Genomic DNA, 12,761 nt, shown 5'->3' on the forward strand with positions numbered 1-12,761 from the left:
GGACAGATCAATCCCATTGGGATGAGATGATAGCCTGGAAACCTGGACCTGGAAACAAACCAGCAAACAGTGCAGTTTGCAGAGCAATGGTATTAATCTGGGCCACTTTGGGGGCCCTACGAACTGCCTGTACTGCTATACTTTATGACAACTTCCGAAAATTCTTCAAGGGTAGACCTATGTAGTAGCATTACAGTAGCCCTAATGGGAGACCAAAAGGGCTTGAATGAGCACAGGGGCTCATGAACCAGAAAAGGCTACTAGTACACAAGACAAAACTGAACAAGGTTCTCCTAGCATGACCAACCACCTATACTTTGAGCAGAATTTGCGAGTCCAAGAGAACTGCCAAATTGTGGACCATCTGGGATAATTCTACCTCATCCAGATCTGAGGATGTTAAAGTTGCAGATTCTGAAATTCCATGCGCCCAAAGCCTATTGTCTCCCATCCAAGCCTCCACAATCTCTAAATACCACGAGAGGGCACTACAGTATCAGTTGAATTACCAGGGTTGAAGCTAAGTACCATAAGGCTGATATCTCAACAATGGTGACAATCTCACCCGACAGTTTCCCATGTATGTTGAAAAGCAGTGGAGAGAACATCAAGCCTTGTGGCATGACACAAAGGACTGGCTGAGGATCTCTCTGGGTCAATATCGATTGGGACTGGCCCTGGATAAAGGAGTCAAACCATTGCAAGATTGTGCTGCCCAGCTCAATCCTGTAGCTATCCGAAAAGATACCATGGCCAAGGGTATCCAAGGCTTTTGAGCTGTCTCTGTCCCATAACTGTGCCTGGATTCTGACTGAAAAGGGCCCAGAAAATCCATTTTATTCAGGACCCTCTGAAGCTGACAAGCATCCATCCTTTCTACCATCTTTCCTAAAAATTGGTTGATTAAACTCCCCACTGGGGCCCAGATCTTGAGGCCCACAGTGAAAGTCAAAAGAGTAGAAGCTGTTCTCACCTCAAGGGGCAAAATATTAGAAAAGACAGGAGCCATGGTAGAAAAGGCTCTTCTTGGACCACCAACCCACTAGCTAAAATTCCTTGACTGACGGGATCTTCAGAATGCGTCAATGCGGGTGGGACAGATCAATCCCATTGGGATGAGATGATAGCCTGGAAACCTGGACCTGGAAACAAACCAGCAAACAGTGCAGTTTGCAGAGCAATGGTATTAATCTGGGCCACTTTGGGGGCCCTACGAACTGCCTGTACTGCTATACTTTATGACAACTTCCGAAAATTCTTCAAGGGTAGACCTATGTAGTAGCATTACAGTAGCCCTAATGGGAGACCAAAAGGGCTTGAATGAGCACAGGGGCTCATGAACCAGAAAAGGCTACTAGTACACAAGACAAAACTGAACAAGGTTCTCCTAGCATGACCAACCACCTATACTTTGAGCAGAATTTGCGAGTCCAAGAGAACTGCCAAATTGTGGACCATCTGGGATAATTCTACCTCATCCAGATCTGAGGATGTTAAAGTTGCAGATTCTGAAATTCCATGCGCCCAAAGCCTACTGTCTCCCATCCAAGCCTCCACAATCTCTAAATACCACGAGAGGGCACTACAGTATCAGTTGAATTACCAGGGTTGAAGCTAAGTACCATAAGGCTGATATCTCAACAATGGTGACAATCTCACCCGACAGTTTCCCATGTATGTTGAAAAGCAGTGGAGAGAACATCAAGCCTTGTGGCATGACACAAAGGACTGGCTGAGGGATCTCTCTGGGTCAATATCGATTGGGACTGGCCCTGGATAAAGGAGTCAAACCATTGCAAGATTGTGCTGCCCAGCTCCAATCCCTGTAGCTATCCAAAAAGATACCACGACCAAGGGTAACCAAGGCTTTTGAGCTGTCTCTGTCCCATAACTGTGCCTGGATTCTGACTGAAAAGGGTCCAGAAAATCCATTTTATTCAGGACCCTCTGAAGCTAACAAGCATCCATCCTTTCTACCACCTTTCCTAAAAAGACGAGAAATTGAACAAACATTGTCCATGCATTGGTCCAGTGTTTTTATTAAGGGGTTGAACCAGGGCCTCCCAAGGCCCTGGGAATGTTCCCTCCTACAGTGAAGAATTTATCACTGCTTGCACTCATTTGCTAGACACCACCAACCAGGTTGGGCAAGGATCTAATTAGCAGATGGTTGCATTGACAGCATAGGGGACCCTGCTTACTCAGGATCTAACAGGGTCAGATAACTTAGAAAGATCTCTCCTCAGGCATCTCACATGGACCTGCACCATGCATAGGCTTAAACTGAAAACGAATCCAAGCTACTTGAACACAATTCTTGATCAACCAAGCCTTTCTACCAACATCGCTAGGAACAATGGGTTAAGAGGCTTCATATATTTGATCATCTCCAAATTCCTGGCTGCCCTTTGGTTACAGGCCATTACTAAGGTTTCAACAGGGCCATGCATAAAGTACCTAGGATGTCCCCCAACTCCCTCTGGAACTCATTTGTGCAGAGGTGGTGGCATAGGATTATCTCAAGGACACCAGGGCATGATCTCTGCATGACAGGGGAGATGTTAGGGTCTCTACCAAGTCACATTACCATTATTCTGACAAGAAAATGCCTGTTATGTGACCACTGTTCTGAGATGGAGCTGAGGGTGCCATGGTGATAAGTCCTTAGCCACTCCCAATGCCAAAGCCAAGAACGGCCTCCAGCTCAGGCAGGAGGTTGTTATGCAGTAGGAAGGTTTAAACAGTAGCAACACTCCCAACTGATCTTTTCAGTCCAGCTTCAGAAACACAACCAGGAACCTGAGGTGAGGGGGAGTAATTGAATAGCATTGTGACAATCTCGCCCGACAGTTTCACATGGATGTTGAAAAGCAGTGGAGAGAGCATCAAGCCTTGTGGCATGATTCTGAAATTCCATGCACCCAAAGCCACTTAGTCTTGCCAAGATTCAACCAAAGCCTACTATCTCCCATCCAAGCCTCCACAACCTCTAGATACCACGAGAGGGCACTACAGTATCAGTTGAATAACCAGGGTTGAACATATAAAGCTAAGTACCATAAGGCTGATATCTCAACACATGGTGACAATCTCACCCGACAAGTTTCCCATGCATGTTGAAAAGCAGTGGAGAGAGCATCAAGCCTTGTGGCATGACACAAAGGACTGGCTGAGGGATCTCTCTGGGTCAATATCGATTGGGACTGGCCCTGGATAAAGGAGTCAAACCATTGCAAGATTGTGCTGCCCAGCTCCAATCCCTGTAGCTATCCAAAAAGATACCACGGCCAAGGGTATCCAAGGCTGTTGAGCTTTCTCTGTCCCATAACTGTGCCTGGATTCTGACTGAAAAGGGTCCAGAAAATCCATTTTATTCAGGACCCTCTGAAGCTGACAAGCATCCATCCTTTCTACCACCTTTCCTAAAAAGACGAGAAATTGAACAAACATTGTCCATGCATTGGTCCAGTGTTTTTATTAAGGGGTTGAACCAGGGCCTCCCAAGGCCCTGGGAATGTTCCCTCCTACAGTGAAGAATTTATCACTGCTTGCACTCATTTGCTAGACACCACCAACCAGGTTGGGCAAGGATCTAATTAGCAGATGGTTGCACTGACAGCATAGGGGACCCTGCTTACTCAGGATCTAACAGGGTCAGATAACTTAGAAAGATCTCTCCTCAGGCATCTCACATGGACCTGCACCATGCATAGGCTTAAACTGAAAACGAATCCAAGCTACTTGAACACAATTCTTGATCAACCAAGCCTTTCTACCAACATCGCTAGGAACAATGGGTTAAGAGGCTGCATATATTTGATCATCTCCAAATTCCTGGCTGCCCTTTGGTTACAGGCCATTACTAAGGTTTCAACAGGGCCATGCATAAAGTACCTAGGATGTCCCCCAACTCCCTCTGGAACTCATTTGTGCAGAGGTGGTGGCATAGGATTATCTCAAGGACACCAGGGCATGATCTCTGCATGACAGGGGAGATGTTAGGGTCTCTACCAAGTCACATTACCATTGTTCTGACAAGAAAATGCCTGTTATGTGACCACTGTTCTGAGACGGAGCTGAGGGTGCCATGGTGATAAAGTCCTTAGCCACTTCCAATGCCAAAGCCAAGAACGGTCTCCAGCTCAGGCAGGAGATTGTTATGCAGCAGGAAGGTTTAAACAGTAGCAACACTCCCAACTGATCTTTTCAGTCCAGCTTCAGAAACACAACCAGGAACCTGAGGTGAGGGGAGTAATTGAATAGCATTGTGACAATCTCACCGACAAGTTTCCCATGCATGTTGAAAAGCAGTGGAGAGAGCATCAAGCCTTGTGGCATGATTCTGAAATTCCATGCACCCAAAGCCACTTAGTCTTGCCAAGATTCAACCAAAGCCTACTATCTCCCATCCAAGCCTCCACAACCTCTAGATACCACGAGAGGGCACTACAGTATCAGTTGAATAACCAGGGTTGAACATATAAAGCTAAGTACCATAAGGCTGATATCTCAACACATGGTGACAATCTCACCCGACAAGTTTCCCATGCATGTTGAAAAGCAGTGGAGAGAGCATCAAGCCTTGTGGCATGACACAAAGGACTGGCTGAGGGATCTCTCTGGGTCAATATCGATTGGGACTGGCCCTGGATAAAGGAGTCAAACCATTGCAAGATTGTGCTGCCCAGCTCCAATCCCTGTAGCTATCCAAAAAGATACCACGGCCAAGGGTATCCAAGGCTGTTGAGCTTTCTCTGTCCCATAACTGTGCCTGGATTCTGACTGAAAAGGGTCCAGAAAATCCATTTTATTCAGGACCCTCTGAAGCTGACAAGCATCCATCCTTTCTACCACCTTTCCTAAAAAGACGAGAAATTGAACAAACATTGTCCATGCATTGGTCCAGTGTTTTTATTAAGGGGTTGAACCAGGGCCTCCCAAGGCCCTGGGAATGTTCCCTCCTACAGTGAAGAATTTATCACTGCTTGCACTCATTTGCTAGACACCACCAACCAGGTTGGGCAAGGATCTAATTAGCAGATGGTTGCACTGACAGCATAGGGGACCCTGCTTACTCAGGATCTAACAGGGTCAGATAACTTAGAAAGATCTCTCCTCAGGCATCTCACATGGACCTGCACCATGCATAGGCTTAAACTGAAAACGAATCCAAGCTACTTGAACACAATTCTTGATCAACCAAGCCTTTCTACCAACATCGCTAGGAACAATGGGTTAAGAGGCTGCATATATTTGATCATCTCCAAATTCCTGGCTGCCCTTTGGTTACAGGCCATTACTAAGGTTTCAACAGGGCCATGCATAAAGTACCTAGGATGTCCCCCAACTCCCTCTGGAACTCATTTGTGCAGAGGTGGTGGCATAGGATTATCTCAAGGACACCAGGGCATGATCTCTGCATGACAGGGGAGATGTTAGGGTCTCTACCAAGTCACATTACCATTGTTCTGACAAGAAAATGCCTGTTATGTGACCACTGTTCTGAGACGGAGCTGAGGGTGCCATGGTGATAAAGTCCTTAGCCACTTCCAATGCCAAAGCCAAGAACGGTCTCCAGCTCAGGCAGGAGATTGTTATGCAGCAGGAAGGTTTAAACAGTAGCAACACTCCCAACTGATCTTTTCAGTCCAGCTTCAGAAACGCAACCAGGAACCTGAGGTGAGGGGGAGTAATTGAATAGCAAATGACTCTTGAATGATCACTGCTGCATCACTTCCACTTAGTTGGGGCATTGGCTGGTCCCAAACCCTAAATTGTACTGGGCACATCTCCAAAAGGGGAATCTCCACTTCTGCAATCAGCCAAGTCTCGATAATGCATGTCAGGTTGGCTCATTCCTCCTCAGTAAGACTTTAGATAAGGGGAGCCTGGCATTAACCAGTAGCAGCCAAACCCCAAGGCCTCTGAAGCTATGTTGTTCGGGTATTATTGGGAATGAGCCAAGGGGGCTGGAGCATGCCACTGATTCCACACATTGGGGCCATTTTCCCTAGAGCCAAGGGTTCTGCCATCCTCTCTATTCACTCTTGCAGATTTGGGGGGGGGGGGGGAAGATAGGTGAGAGAGGGAATCCCACTCAGTGTTATAGCTTAAGCTATCAGCACCAACAGGGCTCCCACCATTCCATTTCCCACCACGACCACATACAACTTCCCATCTCAGCTGGTTTCTCTCACTGATCGGGGAATACTCATCCCAGATCCTCCACATGACTCTTTGTTGGAATGCAAGCATCTGCCCTAATACACTAGCCACTCCTGGTACCCCAGTACTTTCCATATTACAGAATGAAATCCTTCTATTCAAATTATTCTTTCCCCACACAATTTTTTTTTGGACTAGCATGTAATATTCTGGCTAGCTTCCATGCAATGTAAGTAGTTTTTGATTAAAAGCTTAAATCTTCATACATATACTGTAAGAAATTAGAAATTATATACACAAGTATTTAAAATCAGGTGAATAGTTATATTATACAGACTTAAACCAAAACATGAAAAGACAAACATTTAGCTAAAACATGTTATTCCAGAAAGTAAAACCTACTTTATTCTCAACTGACCCCCTCCTACATAGAAAAAGGTACTGGTAACTGCTGTTGTTGAAGAAGTTTATTAGATACCCCTTGAGCACTAGGTACACAAAAAGGCAGAAATTATTTCTTAGTTTCTTCTTCCTTAGACAAGGTTTTGATAATTTCCTCCTTTTTTGCTTGGAGACGTTCTTCCCGGCGCTTACGGGCCTCCTTGGTCTTAGACCTGCGGGCTTCAGCCTGGTCACTGAAGAATAAAGGAGTGCTCAGATAGTTTAGCAATGAAACATTACCTTTTTTTTTTTTTGAAAAAAACATTACCTTTGAGGCATCCAGTGATTATCTGTTTCTGCTGCGCCAAGTATTTCCCCAATATCATTACTTTAACAATCATGTTTCTCTTCCCAGATTAAATTCTAACATTTTTCCACAGAAATATTCTTATCTTTTACAAGAGGTAGGACTGGCTTTTCTTTTTCTTCAATTAAAATCTAACCATCTTGCTATTTATGAGGAGTACCCTAAAGATTTATTTGTCTCTTATATACAAACTAATACAAACTAACTAAAGTTAACGAACTACCTCCCAATGTTTATTTAAGCACTGCTTCCTTGCAAAAAGTATTTTCTTAGGGTTCTAAAACCCTAGTTACTAATTTTCACTTCCAGCTGCAAATTAATGCAGGTACACTATTAGTTATTTAATTTGATCAATTCCCACATTGGAGGTACATAAATAACCAAGCAATCATATTAAGGATTCTTACTAATCATTATACTTACTTGAATCTCTTATGGTCAAAAAGTATTCAGAATTTGCAGTGCTTTTTGATAAATGTATATGGCCTATTGCCTGCTTACTGCATTCTTTCTAATAAAATTCTTTCTATAAATGCTATAACTAACCAGATTCTTTTGAATCACTTCCCAAAGCAGAAAATCTACACATCAAACCTTATTTTTTAGTATCCATTTTCAACTTTTCAGTTCTTAATACTTAACTCCTTCTCAGTAGTGTTACATTGAAAACTGTTAATACTGTTGTGTGTGATTCTTTATATGAAAAGAAAAAAGCAGCATTACTGAGTAAATAAGTCTGCCTAATGACTTAGTAAGATACTTACGCCAGAAGCTTCTTGCGAGCCTTGTCTGCCTTCAGTTTATGGATGTGCTCCATCAGAATCCGCTTGTTCTTGAACACATTACCTTTCACCTTCAAATACAAGCTATGGTACCTGTAAAGCAGAGAAAAAGAATTGAATATGCATCTTAGAATACTGAGGAAAAATGCTATCTTAATAGGAACATTTGACTAGATGTTCTGCCATGGCATTTGAAATGTGGACCTTATGTTCTTTTTATATGCTTTCTCCAATTTGCTGTGCAGCAGAAGTTGTGAACTCTCATTTAAGAAATTGACTTTATGTGAGTCAACACTGCTAAGCAGCTTTACCTAGAATATTGTTTAGGGGGGAAAAAGGCCCATAAGTAAACAAAAATAAAGTGACATCTTTTAAATGGCAGGACCTGTAAGCGCCCTCTCTTCTAGACTTACATATGCCTGTCAATCTTCTTGGATTCCCTGTATCTGCGTAAAAGACGCCTCAAAATTCTCATCCTCCTCATCCATGTGACTTTTTCTGGCATACGAGCATTAGCTGTACCCTTTCTCTTCCCTGGAGAGCAAAAGGAGGTTGGTGTTAATCAATTTTTGATATTTAATATTTGTACTTTGAATATTTGCATTTCTCCATATCCTTAAAGCTTTTCTATGTTTTTTTACAGAAGTCTACATAAAACTGTTATTTTTTTTTCATTTCAGAATTGTAAGCTGAATATATTATCATACAAGCATCTATAAATAAATGAATTATAATTTTATATATAGGAGGGGCAACCAACACTTACCAATGCCCATGTGCCTGCCCTTTCGACGAGCCAAGGTGTTTTTCCTGCATCGAGCTCTTGAGTGAACAGTCACAGGCTTACGGATTATTAGACCATCTTTTATTAGTTTTCTGATCTGCTGACCTAGAATGGCAGAAAATCAATTACTAACAGATGGTACTAAGGTAGACATCACATGAAGTATTTTATCATTTTGCCTAAATATATGCAAGTATGCTTATTTCCTGCTCTAAATTTTCAGTTTCCAAATCAAATTAAAATGTTAAAAGTTAGTTGGTTTTTGATATCATTTTTCTCATGAACTCATCTATTTTTAGTCTAATACAAATTAGTTGAGAAATGAGATTGTTCTACTGTTCAAACACACTGCTTATGAAAGTGAAATCTGGGAAGATACTTATTTTTAAATTATAACTTTTAAGTATTTGAATCTATTTGACATTACCATCAGAAATGCTGTTAAACATAAGCAGACATTATTTGAGGTATACAAAATAATTCAAATAGCCATTCTGAGGTCAGAACAAATCTCTGCAATCTCATCAAACATGTTCCAATACTGGAAAACCTGTTTGGATCTTGCTAGTAAGTATCCAACTTCAGAACAGAACATTCTGACTTCAAAATAGAAGTATAAGCAATAAATTCTGATTACTTCTAACAACGCTGGACCATCCCATTCCACTGAGGACAGAGATTGAACTGGGTATTCTGCAGCTGGAAAGGAATGGTTATATTTGAAAATGTTTTACATGCCTCTTAAAGCTACAATATAGGCCTCCTGTACCAGGCAAATGATACTTACGGGAGTTGGCATTAGCAATTTCATTGGTCTCATTGGGATCCAACCATACTTTTTTCTTTCCACATCGCAAAACGCTGGAAGCCAGCCTCTTCTGCAGCCTTAACATACTAAGGAAAAGAAACACTACATGTAAGTTGGAAGTTACCCAGGGAAAAAACCTTGATTTCTGATGATGACATGGGAAATTATTCTAAGTCTCTAAATATAACTAATTTTGAGTAGACAAAATGATGTACATTCAAGTAGTCCTCAACTCACAACCACAATTGAGCTCAAAATTTCTTCTGTTACATTTGTTAAGTGAGTTTTGCCTCATTTTACGATCTTCCTTAGTCCAGTTGTTAAGTGAATCACTTTAGTTGATAAGTTAGTAATCTGGTTGTTAACTGAATCTGGCTTCCCCATTGACTTTGCCAGATTGCAAAAGATGTGACCTTGGGACATGGCTACGATCATAAATATGAACCATTTGCCAAGCATCTGAATTTTGATCACATGATCATGGGGAACTCTGAAAAGATCATAATTGTGAAAAAGTTATGTCACATTTTTTTCAGTGCCGTTGTAACTTTGAATGGCCACTAAACGAACTGTTGTAAGTCAAAGACTACCTGTATTTATGTGTGAATCCTAGGTAGCAGCCTGCATGCTAATTAAATAATTAGAGCATGTAAAGATCACTATATACACATGCTTGAGATTTTTAAGTCTTTTAAATGTAAACACTAAGGATTTAACGTATTGTCTGATAAATCTTGTTTACAGGGCAATTTTTATTAAACAGAGATCATGAAATTCCACCATCTAAATCTGCTTTGTAATTCTAGTGAGTTATAATTTCAAGGTAAAAAATATTATTTAAAAAAACCGCATTATTTAACTGATCTTTTCTACAAAACAACTGTTGCTTTCTTGTTTCCTTTACAGGAATCATTCTAATGTACTGGCCTACAAATCCCATTATCAAAACCAAAATGAAGGGTATCAAATTAGCCAACAGATATCTTACATTTAGATAATTTTGTTCAGATGACTTGTAGGAATAAGAATGTAGGTATTTGGGAAGAAATAGAGATAGGTTTAGCAAACAATATTGTTCTAAATTTACCAACTTAATACATCTATTTCAGTAGTTGGTGTTGAACTAAAATCTATGCCTATTTTATAATGATGGAGGTTTTCCTTCCAAAACTGTGGTAAGAATTTGTATAATATGCATTTTGATCTATGCAAGGGTTTACTTCAAACCAGGAACTTGTCTTCTGATCTCTCTGGAATTGCAAGAATAGATTTATAGTCCACAAAACTCTTCAATACAGAAAAGAATTTGGGCAACATTAGATTACTGGGAGGGGACATACTGCAATGAACAGGATTGTAATTCTAATTCTAAAAAAATTCCCATTTTGTATTTAGAAATATTTATCTTTATATTATTTAATGTTGTAAGCCACACAGAGTCGCTTTGAAGGGAGACAGGCAACAAACAAAATCAATCGATTAAAAAAAAAGGCGTGTTATTAAAATAATTTCTAAACATATATGTAACGTGACATAGAGGAGACAAAGTTATTTCAACCCTCTAAATATTATATCTAGTTAACTTAACATATTCGTATGAGGATTTTTTTTACACAATAACTATCATTAAAAAGACCCTCTCGGGGGAAAAAATTTTTTTTGAGAGTAAACGTCATAACTCCTATTTTTTACTCTTTAGAAGCACAGCAAATCAATCTATCTATCTATCTATCTATAGCTATCTATCTATCTATATATTAGTCTTCTAAAGAGTAAAAAATAGGAATTCGGATGTTTATATATCTCAATGTTAAAAGTGTACTTGAGAACCGCATGTTCGGTAAACTCCAAAACGCCTCTGCAGTCCCATTCTTAAATCTCAGTTAAGCGAATGGAAGTTACTTGTGAGGAGAAAAGGCATGGAAAAAAGACGGCAGGGCGAAGCGAATAATGTGGGGCGAAGACTTTAGAAACAGGCGGCGCCAAACCCCACCAGGCCGCCAGCCTCTCCCCAGGTCTGCTACCAATCCTCCCATCACGCTTTCCTCCCGCAAAGCTACCCTGGCGCCTCGCAGTCTCTCCACATCGGCTCTTCAGGCAGAAAGATACTCTCTTTGAAAAAAAAGAAAGGGGGGGGGATACTTGGTAGGAAATCCCGACGGTTCCCCGGTTCTCGAGTGCCACGAGTCACGTTTTCGTCGCCAGGCTCCTCCACGCTTCGCAGGCCTTTAGGCCGCACTCCTCGTTCTCCTAGCTCTTAGCCCCTCGCCCCTCCATTCCTCCACAGGAGGCTTTTCAGCTGTCTTTCGGACCGTTTCGCCAACCGTGACTCTTAAGTTTCGTTACTTAAGGCTCCCCCCCAGGCCCTTAGGCCCCTTCGCAGCGAGCAGCTCACCTCATGGCGGCAGGGCCAACGGCGCTGAAAAGAAAGAAAGGAAGTGGAGGCGGGCTAACCCATCTCCCGTAATGGGCTGCACCACTCGCTTTCACCTCAGTCCTGCCTCTCCTTGTCTTCCTCGCTCTTCCTAAAATCCTCTTTATTTTCTATTGCACCTTTAAGTCTGACCTTAAAGGATATATCGAGGAAGAAAGGGGATATTACGTGTAAATAAAAATATATTCTCCCCTCAAATGACGGGCAAATGGTATCATCCAAAGTATCATTACGCTTGCGCACATCTCTTGGTATGTTAGCACAGGGAGGGCAGTTCGGGGGGGGAGGGGAAAAGATTTTGGGTTTGTACCACGAACGTGCGCAAACCGCTTTGCGCATGCTTATATTTGTGGCTATGCTTACAAACCGTAATTGATGCGGTATTGGCGCATGAATGCTTAAAGTAACTCCTTTTTTTTTTAAAGCGATCTATGATTTTCTTGTAGCCTTCATTAGCCACTAGCGATCTCATTTTTTATTTTTTTTTAAGAATAGAATAGAATTCTTTATTGGCCAAGTGTGTTTGGATACACAAGGAATTTGTCTTTGGTGCATATGCTCTCAGTATACATAAAAAGACAAGATAACAGCCGTCAAGAATCACAGGGCACAACACCCAGTGAATGTCATACGGTACAATAAGCTGTTGGAAGAAATATCCATCTGGGTTCAGTTCCAAGTGGGGACAAAGACACTGGAAACATGGAGGCTGCTTGGAAAGATGGTTTAATGGTGGTCAGGATCACATGGCTTGAGTTCCTGAACAGAAAAGGGCTGAGATCCTGTGTGCTCCCTGGCTTTATGCTTTTTCTGAGCTTTGACCTTTCTGGGGCACAGGAAGAGTATCCTGATTGGTTGTCAGACTCCCAGGGGGTGGGAGTCTTAGCTAGCCTTGCTGGCTGTCTCTCAAGCTTGCTTGAGCCATGCCATGTGGTGAGTTTCAGTTGTATTGTGTTGCAAATCATGGGGGGATTGAGTGAGCTTGGTTGAAGCCTTAATTGCCCATTGACAAAGGTGGGAGAATGAGTGAGCTTAGCTGA

General features: G+C 41.8%; 1 protein-coding gene across 1 annotated transcript; it reads right to left on the reverse strand.

Moving 5' to 3' along the window:
* Positions 1-6,614: 6,614 nt before the first annotated feature.
* On the reverse strand, positions 6,615-11,728 carry RPL19 (ribosomal protein L19). Its single transcript, XM_058182830.1, has 6 exons — positions 11,683-11,728; positions 9,267-9,373; positions 8,462-8,584; positions 8,109-8,229; positions 7,678-7,788; positions 6,615-6,800 (listed from the first exon to the last, which is right to left on the reverse strand). The coding sequence occupies exons 1-6, from the start codon at positions 11,685-11,687 to the stop codon at positions 6,677-6,679; spliced, it is 591 nt and encodes a 196-aa protein (XP_058038813.1). The 5' UTR covers positions 11,688-11,728; the 3' UTR covers positions 6,615-6,676.
* Between the last annotated feature and the right edge of the window lie 1,033 nt (positions 11,729-12,761).

Source organism: Ahaetulla prasina, chromosome 4 (genome assembly GCF_028640845.1).
Source record: "Ahaetulla prasina isolate Xishuangbanna chromosome 4, ASM2864084v1, whole genome shotgun sequence".
NCBI classification, from domain to species: Eukaryota; Metazoa; Chordata; class Lepidosauria; order Squamata; family Colubridae; genus Ahaetulla; species Ahaetulla prasina.

Bases quoted from the DNA above. Each gene is read 5' to 3' on its own strand.
- RPL19 (XM_058182830.1), bottom strand. The intron at 7,789-8,108 runs GTAAGTCTAGAA...TCTGCTTTACAG, and splicing joins AAGAAGATTGACAGGCATAT to GTACCATAGCTTGTATTTGA. The intron at 6,801-7,677 runs GTAAGTATCTTA...TTTATTCTTCAG, and splicing joins GCTCGCAAGAAGCTTCTGGC to TGACCAGGCTGAAGCCCGCA.